The 14,433-nt window shown below is 46.2% G+C and overlaps 1 protein-coding gene and 1 long non-coding RNA gene across 4 annotated transcripts; both read left to right on the top strand.

The window, feature by feature from the left end:
* The first annotated feature begins 664 nt into the window (after positions 1-664).
* Positions 665-1,475, top strand: LOC120701394. Its single transcript, XR_005686077.1, has 2 exons — positions 665-770; positions 852-1,475. It is a non-coding gene; the product is annotated as an uncharacterized LOC120701394 (long non-coding RNA).
* A 1,973-nt stretch (positions 1,476-3,448) lies between these two features.
* Positions 3,449-9,435, top strand: LOC120698870 (cell division cycle protein 27 homolog B-like). 3 transcript variants are annotated; one of them, XM_039982635.1, is made up of 9 exons: positions 3,449-3,938; positions 4,695-4,767; positions 4,978-5,087; positions 6,083-6,129; positions 6,217-6,314; positions 6,428-6,507; positions 8,419-8,534; positions 8,630-8,748; positions 8,832-9,435. In XM_039982635.1, exons 1-6 carry the CDS (start codon positions 3,834-3,836, stop codon positions 6,469-6,471), a joined length of 477 nt encoding a protein of 158 aa, XP_039838569.1. In that variant the 5' UTR covers positions 3,449-3,833; the 3' UTR covers positions 6,472-6,507; positions 8,419-8,534; positions 8,630-8,748; positions 8,832-9,435. The 3 variants fall into 3 exon arrangements, with proteins under 3 accessions (XP_039838569.1, XP_039838568.1, XP_039838570.1); XM_039982636.1 differs by having other exon boundaries at positions 3,623-3,938; positions 6,217-6,325; XM_039982634.1 differs by having other exon boundaries at positions 3,450-3,938; positions 6,217-6,507.
* Positions 9,436-14,433: the final 4,998 nt, after the last annotated feature.

The raw sequence follows: 14,433 nt of genomic DNA, 5'->3' as shown, positions 1-14,433 counted from the left end.
CTGGCCGGAGAGGAGGGGCGCGCGCCACCGGAGGCCGCCGTCGCTGCGGACTCGAATCGAATCCCCACCTTGGAGATCTCCGTCGAATCAAATCGAGTACCCAGCGCTCCCTCGACGACCTCTAGCTCGATGGCGCCCTCGTTGCCGTGCTGACGACGACGGCCGCCGCCGGATCAGACAAAGGAGGTGCAGAGGATGGCGCGGGCGCGAGCAGAGGCCAGGCAGCAGCTTCCCCGCGCCGGATCGAATCGAGGCCGCCGCCTCCGCAAGGTCCTCCGTCCCGCCGCGCGCCGCATGGCACAGCCCCCGCAGCGGCCGCGCGCGGCTCCGCTCCGCGCCGCTGCTTGCCGCCGCCGCGAGCCGAGCTCGAGCTCGCGCAGGTGCCGCGGGCCCGCCGCCGCCCCGCGCCCGCGCCGCCGTCCCGCAGGCCCGCCAACGAGCTGCGCGCGCTCGCCCCACGCCGCCCCGCCATGGCGCGCCGCCGCCGGTGCGGATCCAGTCGCCCCCGCCACGGATCCGCAGCCCCGCCGCGGCCGCCGGACTGCCGCCCATCGCGGCTGCCGCCCGCGCAGGGGAGGCCGGAGGAGGGGCGCAGGGGAGGCCCGGAGCTCGCACTCGCTCACCCAACGCCGAGCCTCCGTCGCGGGCGCTCCGCCCTGCCGCGCGCGCGGCCCACGATGTAGGGACTGGTCTGTTCTTCACGAGCCTCGGCCGCTGCCAACAAGGCTTGCTCAGCTGTTCTTCACGAGCAGCAACCCAAAATGCAAAACGTAATTAATTTCTTTTTGTCTTCGTTACCAACCAACAAAAATTAATCATTGCTCACTTGCTCACCACATACCTGCCACCAGAGACTCCCGCCGGCGTGCTTCGAGAGGACGCCGCCGCCAGCCTTGACGCGGGCCTCGCCGTCGTGCTTCCAGGACGCCGCCGCCCGGCTGCACACGGGCCCTCCGGCCGTTCCGCTACCGCCCGGAGGCCGCGGGTCCGCTACCGCCGCCGGATCTGACCGTCACCGGCCAGCCGCCGTGGCCCCACTCCCGGTCGGCGGCGCACGGGCCACTCCGGCGCGGCGGCCACTCCGCACGGGCCACTCCGCCGCACTGGCCGCTCCGGCGCGGCGGCCGCCGGAGCCGGCAACGGGCGGCGCGGCGCGGGGGTCCTAGGCACGGCATGCGCGCGCTCTTCGGCGTGCGAGACGGAGGAGGAACGGAAGGACAGAGCTGCCGTGGATGCGGGAAGGGGAAAAAAAAAGAGCTGACGTGTGGACCAGCTAGGAGTTGGTACAGAGAGCAATATATAGTATGGATGTGTGCGGAAGAACTGAAAGTGAATCTTGATAAGTAGTATAAAATATTATGTTTAGAGAATGATTTTAGAGTACCATGAGTCTAGATAGTCTTAGAGGCTGTGTTTAGTTGCGAAAAGGATACGAAAAGTGTTTGGGAAAAGCATTATAGCACTTTTCGTTTGTATGTGGTAAATATTATTTTATCATAGGCTAACTAGGCTCAAAAGATTTGTCTCGCAACGTATATCAAAACTATGCAATTAGTTTTTTTATTTACCAACATTTAGTACTCCATGCATGAGTTATTTGCTATATTTAATGTTTCGATGTGATTTCGATGCGATGGAAAATTTGAAGGAGTGGGGGGAACTCAACACAGCCAGAATGACAAGATGAAGTAATTTAGGGGGTGTTCCAAAAATGTACCACAAACAAGCGACCGAGCGTCGGACATCCTCCTCGACGCGATAAGCCCCGCCGGCCGACGACGAGCCCACGCCGTCGGCCGCCGAACCCGACGCTCTGCGCATCCGGCCTCCTCGCGACAAGCCCCACCGGCCACCGGCGAGCCCCCACGGCGGCGCGGCCAGGGTTTCCTCGAGCCCACGCCGTCGGCCTCACCCTGGCCGGGCCGCCGAGGAGGCCCAAAACAGCCGAACCCCGACGCTGCCAACCTCCGGCCGTCGTTTCCTCCATCCGCAGCTGTTTGTGCTCCGAGGTAAATTCGCGCCCCGAGCCCTACCTCTAAACCCTCCCCTTCCTTGCCCTATGAATCTGACGGATTGTGTGGTGGTCGTCACAGGCTGCCTCCGCCGTGCACTTCCGCCCACAACCTCCTCCCTGTAGGTAAACGGGTAGGCTACGCTAGCATCACTACCGCATATACCCAAGATACTTGCGAGTAGAAGATCATAAATCGTTACCACTAGACGCGTAGCGCAGCGGAAGAAGTCGCGCGTCGATGTAGAGGAAGTAGTCGATCACGTTCCACGAACCGAGCTCCTCGTACTTGATCCCAGCAGCTGATCAGCGCAGCAGTCGCAGCAACGCCTCCACGGAGTCCACACGTATGGGGATGAAACGCCGGGCGTCGGTGTGCTAGCACCGCATGCACGGCATGGGCGACGGCCGAGAGAGGGAGGGAGGGGCGGCGGCTAGGAGGTGGCGCGACTCACAGGGGTCTCGCCCCCCTAGCCCCTACCTCGTGTATATAAGGCGTACTAATAGGCTTCTATCTCATAGGCTCATTAGTAATTCTAATCCCTCTTGGATCAATATCTTCTTGAGCCTTTAAACCGTATTGTGATGATGACCTTTTGGGCATATCACTAACACTCCCATCCAAGCACAGCAGGCCGACGACCCCCATCTTGTGTCTTATAGGCACTAGAACGCAGGTAGCTTCTGCGGCAGCTTGCCATTCTCCCTCTCCCCTTCCCACCGATTAATTTCCTTCTGTTCTCCCTTGTGTTTATTTTGCTTCCACAATCTGCATAGCCCCAAACTTTCTTCTTGTCATATGATTTCCTTTGATTTCATCTTTAATTGATCAATTGGCAAAGTTAATTTAGTGTCTCACTTTGATTTCCACCATAGGACTTGCTGGTAGATGATTAAGTCATGATGCAATATCTTTTCCAAAAAAAACCTAAGAATAAGATTCAAATCAACTGAGTCCCCTTGCTGCGGCGGGGTGGGAAATTTTTGCAGGTTTGGGCGTGCCTCACATGCCTGATTGGCTGATCCCGTGCTGAGTACCTTGCATGACACAATAGCCAGAAATGATGGATGCCCCAACGTCAGGTGTCTGCAAAAAAGGCAGGCTGTGCCAGGAAACTTGCCCCTTTTATAATTGTTTCTAATTTCACAATTGTAGTTTATCTGTCCCGTAATCTTAAATTCAATTGTGAAAGCTTTGGTCAATGCAAAAAATTATCTCCGATAAGAACCAAGGGCATAATGCATAAGTTTTATTTTATGAACCAAACTGTCTCCAGAGTTTGCATGAAAGCAAAGTTCATAATGAAAATGCCTTTTTGGGTATGTAAAACATAATCAGATTATTGAATCACATCGATAAACTGAAAAGGACGATTCCCAAAGGAAGCGGTTCCTCGTGGTTCTGAACTGCCACTCATGCTATTCCTTCCCAGTATAGTGGGATTGATTGAGCAAGCACATTTTGCGAAAATGAGTCCATATTAGCATAGCCTTATAGTATGACTGTTGGAGTGTTGAGGTGAGCACGTCTTTAATACTGTAGGCTATTTTTGGAGATTGAGTGTTTCTAATTTTCAGAAAGAAAACCTTTTTTCTTCCTTATTATCATGGATAACGCTTGCATGCAATTATTGCTGTTTTATTCTGTGAAAACTTGTAATTTACTCAGGTCCAAAAAATGATCTGCTTACAGGTTAACTAGCCCGGTAGCACCTGGAGGCTCCGTAGCACTGGATCCTTCCTCTGCTGCCTGCGCCTGCGCTTCGGCCACCACCACCTCCCCTCTGCTCTCGCCCGCGCTCGCCGCCGCCGCTGGGCAGCGATGGAAACCCTAATGGTGGACCATGTCCACAGCAGCCTGCGCCTCTTCATGCACCGCAACGCCGTCTTCCTCTGCGAGCGCCTCTGCGCGCAGTTCCCCTCTGAGGTAGCTGCCCCGCCCCCCTCAGCTTGGCTAGTGCCGCTAGATTCAGAGTGATTGCTGGCGCTTCGATTTAATGTCCTTTCGTGTTTTTTTTTTTTTGACGTGGCTAGGGATGTCTTTGAGCTGAAGCGGTGGGATTTTGGTGTAGGGCATATGGGAGATATGAATCGGGGCGGCTCTCTCTAGCTGTTTCCTGGAGTGGTTTTAGTTGGAAAGAATTGGAGTATTTGTCCGTTGATTTGTCTTGGGTTTCTGGAGAGGGGAGTTTATCCTGAAATTGGGAGCGGTTTCTCAGGTACCAGCTCTAGTGATGTTAGCCTGTAATGACTATATGCTCTGCCGGCCGCTGGGTGTTTTAACTTATCTGAATCTTTAGGTGGCCACAATTGAAGCCACTCTTGAGCTTTTCAGTAGTCTGTAAGCTCTAGTAAAGTCGTTACATGACATACTCACCCTCTCTTCTTAATCTTATAATTGCCTGAGCGGGGTTCTCACTGTTGTTCTTGGTAATTCATAAGGGGTGAGGTTAGTGGTTCTGTTATTCACCAAGCTTGCTGTGTTGAGTGCATTGTATGTGTGTTTGGTTTCTTAGCAGTCGTTAGCCTAAAGGTAGACAATGAGTGCTAATGCTAACTTTTCTGTTAGAGGACATTTCTTTTACTAGATTTCCACATTAAGTTAGTGTATTTTAATATGTCAGCCTGTTTACTTCCATGGTTGATACACTACATGTTCTCTTGCTCTGTACCCTTTGTGCAGACCAATGTGCAGTTGTTAGCAACATGTTACCTCCACAACAACCAGCCATATGCTGCATACCATATTTTGAAAGGTAATATAATCTGTTCACGATATTACCACCCTGCAGTTCCGGGTCACTACTGTGTAGTAATGTCCTTAAGGTTTGAATCTAAACAATTGGAATATATTGTCCATTTTGTGGGGATATTTCTTATTTTGCATTTTGGACTATTTTTCTCCTTTTACATTGGCGTGAAAGTAGTTTGGATGATTTATGGATCTTTTTCTACTGTAAATGAAGGGAAGAAGCTGCCAGAGTCCCGGTACTTGTTTGCTATGTCATGCTTTCAAATGAACCTCTTGCGTGAAGCAGAAGATACTTTATGTCCAGTCAATGAACCAAACATTGAGGTATGCAGCGTATTTGTTAAACGATTTATTTATGCTGTTGCAAGTTAATGTATAAAGTTTAAGTGTTGTTTTTGTGTAGCGGGTAATTTAGGTATTGTTCATGCACTACCCTAGCCACTGACCCTAGCAACTGCGCACTACTCATGTGGGACCCAACCGAACTAATTTAGTTGGAAAATATAGACATAGTTTTCCGTCATTGTGTTTGATTCTCGTTAAACACATGCATTATTTGTATGTATTTCTTAAGTTTATGGATTATAGGGATAGCATATCTTAATCACTAAGACACAATTGGTAAACCTAAGAAAACTAATTTCTAAAATTTGCAATGCGTGTATAAGAACCTAAACTCAACTAATGAACAAAAAAACTAAGGTGGTGTTACTGGGTCCCACATGAACAATGCCTGGCTGCTATGGTGTTATGAGAACAACACATTTCTGCTAAATACCCCTCTAGTACTTTCGATACAATTGTCATTGTAGACAATGGATTTCGCAAAGTATCTTGTTCTAAGAAAGAATGTTTACTTGATGATGTTGTGTGGACTTGTTTCTGTAAAATAAAAATTCCATAGCTAGCGCAGCACACATATTTCCTATTATACTTACTTTTTTTTTGAGGTATCCTATTATACTTACTAGGCCTGGTTGATCTACCTTGCCTGCTATGGCATATCTAGCAATTATGTTCTTAAGTTCAGAGCCATGTGTTTCTTTTTTTTTAGTGTTGTGCCAAAGCTCAAAGGGGCATTAAGCCATTAATATCACAAAATTAATGCTTGCCGCTGCATGGATTGGGGAGGCAACTTTTTTTTCCTTATTATTTTCTTTTATGGTCCATGGCATATTGATATTCATGTGAAGTTGCCTACTACTATTGATTCTACAGAGGTGAAGTATTAAGTGAGAAAATAAAAGTGATCCCATCTTCGTTTGCTTTTATTCCTTTAGGATGATTTGTTACTTCTACTGGTTTCGTCCCTTGTGCAGGTTCCCAATGGAGCTACAGGACACTACCTCCTTGGAGTGATTTACAGGTTCGTTATTCATGGTTACTGAACCTGTGCTGCTACAAATTCTCATATTGGCAAAGTTCACTATATTTATCTCACATATGGTTGCAGGTGCACGGGCAGAATTTCAGCTGCAGCTGAACAATTTACACAAGCGTTGACTCTAGATCCTCTTTTATGGGCAGCATATGAGGAATTGTGTATACTTGGTTGGTTCGTTGTACGTTCATCTTTGAAATTCTGCAGTAGGTCTATACTAAATGTGATTTATTACTGTATCAGAAGTACTTAAAGTGTCTCCTCATATTATAACTTTTGAAAGGCTTAGAAGAAGAAATGAAAACAATGGTGATTTTGCATGAATGAAGCCTTCATATCTTGTGTTGAGCAATTTTATTATCATGATAAGGAGAAACTTAGCCTTCATATCTTGTGTTGAGCCAACATCGAGGGCTATAAATTAGCGAAGAGGGTTGCAAAGCGAGCTGTGAGTGTAGCAAAGGGTAAGGCGTATGATGACCTGTATCAGCGGCTAGGCACGAAAGAAGGGGAGAAGGACATTTATAGGATGGCTAGGATCCGCGAGCGGAAGACAAGGGACATCAACCAAATCAAATGCATTAAGGATGGGACAGATCGACTGCTAGTGAAGGATGAGGAGATCATGGATAGATGGAGAGAGCACTTCGACAAGTTGTTTAATGGGGAGAGTGAGAGCCCTACCCTTGACTTAGATGACTCTTTTGACGATGCAAACAGACGTTTTGTGAGGAGAATTCAGGAGGTAGAGATCGGGGAGGCTTTGAAGAGAATGAAGAGAGGTAAAGTGATGGGCCCTGATGGTATTCCCATTGAGGTGTGGAGATGCCTAGGAGATAGAGCAATAGTATGGTTAACTAAGCTTTTTAATCTCATTTTTCGGTCAAACAAGATGCCGGAACAATGGAGGAGAAGTATATTAGTACATATCTTCAAAAACAAGGGCGATGTTCAAAGTTGTACTAACTACCGTGGGATTAAGCTGATGAGCCATACGATGAAGCTTTGGGAGAGGGTTATCGAGCATCGCCTAAGAAGAGTGACAAGTGTGACCCAAAACCAATTTGGGTTCATGCCTGGAAGGTCAACCATGGAGGCGATTTTCTTAATACGACAATTGATGGAGAGATATAGGGAGCAGAAGGACTTGCACATGGTCTTCATTGACCTTGAGAAGGCATATGACAAAGTACCGAGAAATGTCATGTGGTGGGCTTTGGAGAAGCACAAAGTCCCAACTAAGTACATTACCCTCGTTAAGGATATGTACAAGGATGCGACGACGTTTGTCCGGACATGTGATGGCAACACCACTGACTTTCCTATTAATATAGGCCTACACCAGGGGTCAGCATTGAGCCCTTATTTATTTGCTTTAGTGATGGATGAGGTCACAAGGGATATACAAGGTGAGATCCCTTGGTGTATGCTCTTTGCTGATGATGTGGTGCTAGTTGACGAGAGTAGGGCAGGGGTTAATAGGAAGTTAGAGCTGTGGAGACGCACGTTAGAGTCGAAAGGGTTCAGACTTAGTAGGACCAAGACCGAGTACATGATGTGCGATTTCAGTGCGACTAGGCATGAGGGGGGAGACGTTAGTCTAGATGGGCAAGTGGTGGTCCAGAATGATACTTTTCGGTATTTAGGATCGGTGCTATAAAAGGATGGCGACATTGATGAAGATGTTAGGCATAGAATTTCAGCTGGCTGGTTGAAATGGCGGCAAGCTTCTGGCATCCTTTGTGACAAGAGGGTGCCACAAAAGCTAAAAGGCAAATTCTATAGGACAGCAATTCGTCCGGCGATGTTATACGGTGCTGAATGTTGGCCTACAAAAAGGCGACATGTGCAGCAACTGAGTGTAGCAGAGATGCGGATGTTGCGGTGGTTTTGCGGGCACACAAGGAGGGATAGAGTCTGGAACGAAGTTATTCGGGATAGGGTCGGGGTGGCACCAATTGAGGAGAAACTTACTCAGCATCGGCTGAGATGGTTTGGACATGTCCAACGAAGGCCTCCTGAGGCGCCGGTGCGTAATGGGGTTCTTGAGCGGGTCGATAATGTAAAGAGGGGTAGAGGTAGACCTAAACTGACGTGTGATGAGTTGGTTAAGAAAGACCTTAAGGATTGGAATATCTCTAAAGAGATAGCTTTGGATAGGAGCGCTTGGAGACTAGCTATCAATGTGCCTGAACCTTGAACTTATTTCTTTCGGGTTTCATCTCTAGCCTACCCCAACTTGCTTGGGGAAAAAGGCTATGTTGTTGTTGTTGTTGATGAGGAGAAACAAGAACAGGCTGCCAACTTTGAATTGAAAAAGTTTCAGAATAGAGAAGGACCATTTAGCAAGAAGCTTGCAAGAACTTTTCAAAACTATGATTACAATCCAGGTAGAGGTACTTGTTATTACATGGTTGTTTGCTGTTTTCTAACATGGCTGTTTGCTGTTTTCTAAACTAATAGAGGTGTTTCTAATTTATTTCAGCATCATGGTGGCGGTTATATGAAACTGAAACACCAGCTTTACAGAAGATGGCTACAAGGATATTATCTTTGACATCAAGCTCTTCTGGTTGTGAAAGAAATTGGAGTGAGTTTGAAGGGGTTAGTACCTATCTATTATGAACATTTCAGCAGCATTATGATTAAATTTCAGAACTGAAAATGCTCTTGTTTTTAATTTATAGATACACACTAAGAAGAGAAATAGGCTGACTACAACCCGCCTCAACAAGTTGGTCTATATTCAGTTCAACAACAGGCTGATGAATAAGAGACAAAAGATTAAGTCAAAGAAAATCACTGATGTTCTCTTGTCTAGTGATACAACTGAAGCTCAAGGTTTTCTCCAAGAGGGTGGAGATGATTGTGCATTAGTTGACTTTAGAGATGGGGAGGAAGATGAGATGGAAGGCACAAGGATACCTTGGTCTGTCATTGGAGAGGCAGTGGGAGCAGATGAACACCTTGAGCTGCGTAGAAGTGCAAGAGTGAGGGAGCTCTATGCAGAAGAAGAATTTGAGTCTGAAGAAGAAGAGTATGAAGATGAAGATCTGTGCTACAGTGAAGATGAAATATGATCTGGACCATCTCCATCTAGTAGTGAAGCCTTTTGTGATGCCCTAGTCTTATGAACTGCAGCTGTGTCACTTTGTGTCTGTGTGTCTTATTTTGTGATTTGTGAGACCTGAACTAAGAACTATGTGCTTGTGCTGTCCTTTATTTATAAATTGTGTTGTGCACTTGTATTACTGTCCTATCCACTTGTATTGTAATTACCAGCTACTGATATGGTGTGCTCAACTGCTCATGGATGGGAGGCTGCTGAAATCATCCAGATAAGTCACAATTTAGTGTTTTCTATTTTTTTTTTGATGAACAGCTAGCTGTCTATTGACTAATTTACTACTAGCTGTCAAAATGTGTTGCAGGAGCTAGTAACATGCAAGAGTAAGCTCAACTAGGAATCAGATATGTCTACTGTCCCTCTTTTTATACTTACTGTGACTCATATATAGTAGTTATATACATATATGTAGTTATATACATAATATATATATATATATATATATATATATATATATATATATATATATATATAATTTATGGCTATATTGCCAAAACGCCTAGAAAAACGCCTAGAAGCGCCTAGGACCGAGTACTCCCGACTAGGCGCTAGGCAATTGGTCAGCGCCTAGATTCCGCCTAGCGCCTAGCGCCTAGCTGAACTTTGAATATACACATAGATTATATTGCCAGAAGCAATAAAAATAGATGGATCTACTAGGAAGAAGAAAAAATATATTCAGAGGAGAAAATATTCAAAATTACAAAACTGTGAAATGAAAAGAGATAGAACATCCGTTTTTACCCGCGGACTGGATGAAGGTTTTCTTGGTAAAAAGAGTTTGAAGAAACTTGAGATCGACACAAGAAACACCAGTCTACAATAGTTTGGGGATACATACATTTTTTTAACATACTACAAAGCTTATACCATTCCTTTTTGAAATTGAATAACTAAAATTGTTATAACCTTAAACTAAGACATACACAATAATTTAATAAACTATACGGAAAAAGGGCCATAACTGATCCTTGATATATTTTGACACTACATCAATACACATAGAAATTATAATACAAGTCAATTTTGATTAAGAAATAAAAAATAGCATGAAGCAGAAAGCACAATTGTAGAAATTCTTTCTAAACTCGAAATAGGTAAAATTGAATGTCCTATGAACCCTACATGCACAAGCAAACAGCATATATGTGCAGCATATGACCAAAGTAACATGTATAGGAAGCTTTGTTCACTAGATTTTATTGTAGCTAAAATAAACAGGATACTGAAGAGACCCCAGCAATTCCAATCTCACTAGCTGATAGCATATACCACATGAGAAGTGTGAAGTTTCAAATCTATCTAACATGTCAAACTAAGTGAGCATGCTAAATTTGCCGATCCCTTCCATAGACTGTACATAGATTCACTTCCAATATATAATCACAAGAACAATTTTGGTTTTTCTCAAACTTGACGAATTCCAATAAGTCATCATTGGCCAAACGTATAAACAGACCAGAAATGGAAGATTACCTACGTGGGAAGGTAAAGCTCCTTAGAGAAGGTGGGGGGTTCGAACCCCCACCGGGGCGGATTTACCCCGCCTGTGGGAAAAAAAAACCCTCGCTGTGCTTCCGTTGAGCTTGGCTGTGCAACATGGCTCTTGGGCGACGGAACCCGGCCCATGTGGCTACGGCCCGGCCCAGTGGGCGACGGAACCTGGCCCATGAAGGTTACGGACCAGCCCAGGGCCAAGGTGCCGCCAGTCCAAGCCCGGAAGCCGGCTTTTGGGGGTTTTCTCGGCCGGGGTCAACTGGCCTCTTCTTAATTGAAAGCCGTGGGGGCGGTCTTTCCCCCGCCGGTCGAGTTTTTTTTAGGAGAGGAGGCTCGACACATCAACTCCGAAGCATAGGTGCATCGTGACAAAACAAAACTAGTATTGAACACAACAAAAAATGCAACTAATACATGATGTACATCAGCAAAATACTGATTTTAATCCTGCAGATACACAACTATAATACAAACAGTAAAACAGAGTGCCAACCCACATATTTTCCTATCTTACCAACATATGAATAAACAGCTTATGCAACATATTACACATGAAGTCCAAGATCACAAAGCTAAGAAGAAATGAAGTTGTATTTCAATAATTAATAAAGACCAGAGTGGTCTTCTGTCATTCAATTTTAAAAGTGACATTTCAAATTAAGTTGGAAAACAGACAATATAAATCAGTGGATGCTTTTTTTTTTACCTAAATAAGCACTGCACACATCTCAGTGAACAAAGTCGCACCAGCATCATTCCACTCATAGTGAATACTCTCTGCACCTCACTATAGACTAAATGGGTGACAATCACTAAAGGGTTGAACATGTTTAACAAAAATTTAATCTGTATCATTACTGCAAAAAAGACCCAATAACATATTTAGAACCAAACAATACACAGCAATTTTTAGAATGCTCAAAGGAATTTCGAGAATCAACAATTAACATTGTGGAGAATAGTAAAGGCAACAATGGGACCATCACATAACTGTAAATGTAACTGTCTAAAAGAAGAAAAATAGAAGAATCGTTCAATTTGTATGTAATTCCTATTTCTGGATAACCTAAGGAAAGGTTGTCAACTCCACTGATAGTATTTTAGATGTGTAATATGTAACAATTAACATGATATACGCTTCTGAAGGTCAAAGAAACAAACTACAAATTCTGATGGATTTAGCATTCTGTCCATTGCAATAGTCTAAGAGGCTGGAGCGACATTGTTTGATGCGTCTTATCTTAACATTGTTTGATGCGTCTCATCTTGTATAGAAGTTTTATTCATTGCACTTGTGTAGACACACATAACACACATATTGACATATCTAACAAATATAAATAGCTATGAGTGCAGATTGAAAGTGAATTCAACAAAGAGTTAAAAAATAAGGATGTGCCAGCACAATAACTACTATCAAAGAAAAGGCATGCAGAAATGGACTAAATGTTGATATTAAGCTGATGTCCAAAAACCAACACTCCACTGCACTACTCATGAATAAGCATATATATGGATATCAAAATGTTGAACTCCCTCTTCTCTCAGTACTAAGAAGCTATTGTCAGCAAGAAACACAAGAGACGCTGACAGCGAAAATCACAGATAAACAATAGGAAGTCCTAGAATGGTACAAAACCCTATTAACCCTAGGATATATAGTAGAGCAGCACAGAAATAAACAACAGGCTATCATCCCCTCCCACTCCACAGTCCCACTCTCCCTGAGAACAACTACATGAACCCTATCCCAAGGCCGAGGACATCGATGGACACGAAAGCAAAATTTCAGTCGGTTGATAAGGAGCAAATCTATATTATATATTATATATACAAGGCTAATTAAGGGTTTTACATCATCCCATCAGCAACAGAAGGGTCCGTACTTAGCTAATTTAGTAGTGCATTACCTGGAGGTAGCCGAAACAAAGGCACTGCATTTGCATGTCGCCATGTCGGCATCGGCGGACCCGGCCGCGGCCAAGGTCGCCATGGTGGTAACAACGCCGTCCGCGGCCGCGCCGCGGAGCGCGCTCCTCGCGTCATCGCCGCGTCGCTCGTCCGCAGCACCGTCGAGCGCGTTCCTGGCGCGGCGCACCAGCTCGTCCTTGACGAGCGCCGCTCCGCCGGCACCCGCGGAGGTCGAGCTGCCGGTGCCGGTCCTCGGCCTCTTAGGGATAGAGCCGCCGAAGAGGTCGCGCGCCGCATGGCCGCGCGCATCCCCTGCGGCTGCAGGCGCGGCGTCGCCCGCGGCCACGGCTGGAGCCGCGCCGCCGCCCGCCTCCGCAGCCGCAGCCCCGCGCGCGTCCCGCGGCGCACCCCTGCGCCTGTCCACCGCCGCACCGGCTCCAGCTCCGTGGCCCACCCCTCCATCGGCCCCGACGTCGTTGAGGGTGGGCAGGATGCGCCTCATGCGCCTCTTGTACTGGTCGGGCGTCCGGTCGGTGTTGAGGCCGGCCTCAGCGCGGTAGCCGTTGACGGCGGCCGCGACGGCGCGCCAGTCCTCGGGGACGAGGTCGCGGAAGCTGCGCGCGCGGCCGCGCTGGTCGCGCGGCACCCACACGTCGCTCTGACCTCCGCGGCGGCGGCGGTACAGCGGCGCCCACGCGTCGATGAGCACAGCCGTCTCGCCGGGACTCCATCTGCGGAGCTCAGCTTGCTTCGTCGGCTCGGAGTGCTGGTGGGTCTCGGCCATAGCGGCGTGCGCGCAGGCTCGGGGGCAGCCGGCGACGGGGCGTGCCGTGCGTGCTGGCTGGAGCCGTGCCCGGGCTGACGGGAGCGAGCTGGGGAGCCGCGAGCTGGAGTCCGGGCAGAGCGAGAGGAGGAGATTTTTTTATTTTTAATCTATTTTTCAATTTTATTTTAAAAATAACCCAACCGGACATATATTTGTAGATCTAACCCTTTTGATCGCGCCGGTCTGCGTGGCGTGACAAAAACACTCTGTCGCGCCACATGCATTGGCATGACAAGATGTGCCACGTTGGCACGCTTCGGAGCGCTCGGAAGGGGTCTGTCAGCTCATATTCTACGTGTCAACCTTGTCATGCCACTCCCACCGGCGTGACAGTAAAGCCCCGCTGGCGTGACAATGTCTGACTTTAAAAAAATCATATCTTTTTCATTCGAACTCGGATGGAGATGATTTTTATACGAAAATTGTAGCTCTCAACGAGATCTACAACTTTGTAGTTTTGAATTTTTTTCATTTGAAGTCATTAATATGGTTAAATAATTGATTTAAACTTTTAACAGCATATTAAGCACTTTACCTCTATCGGATCATCTCTAACTTGATATGTTTATCATGGTTCTACAAATTAAATTTTATATAATGTTTGATATATGAAATAATATTGACTAAATAATAATAGTTCGATAAGAGATACAATGAGAAATCAAACTATATTATCCTTGTGTATGAAATATAATGCAACACCCTAGATATTAATTATAGCTATAAACTAGATCAAGTATTTTTTTGAATGATTAATATCTTAAAATATAATAACAGTTTGAAAAAATATAAATGTGTAAGTTTTATACTAGTAATTAAGTAGTTTAGATGAAATGAGTACTTTGTTGTTCTCCATTTTATGGCTTTCTTTTCACTGTATCTCCTTTGGTCAGCGCAACGCTTATCGATTGCACTGCTTGGTTTGGCT

The sequence above is a fragment of the Panicum virgatum genome, chromosome 3K (genome assembly GCF_016808335.1).
Source record: "Panicum virgatum strain AP13 chromosome 3K, P.virgatum_v5, whole genome shotgun sequence".
Classification (NCBI taxonomy): domain Eukaryota; kingdom Viridiplantae; phylum Streptophyta; class Magnoliopsida; order Poales; family Poaceae; genus Panicum; species Panicum virgatum.
This window is presented reverse-complemented; position numbering and strand designations above follow the sequence as displayed.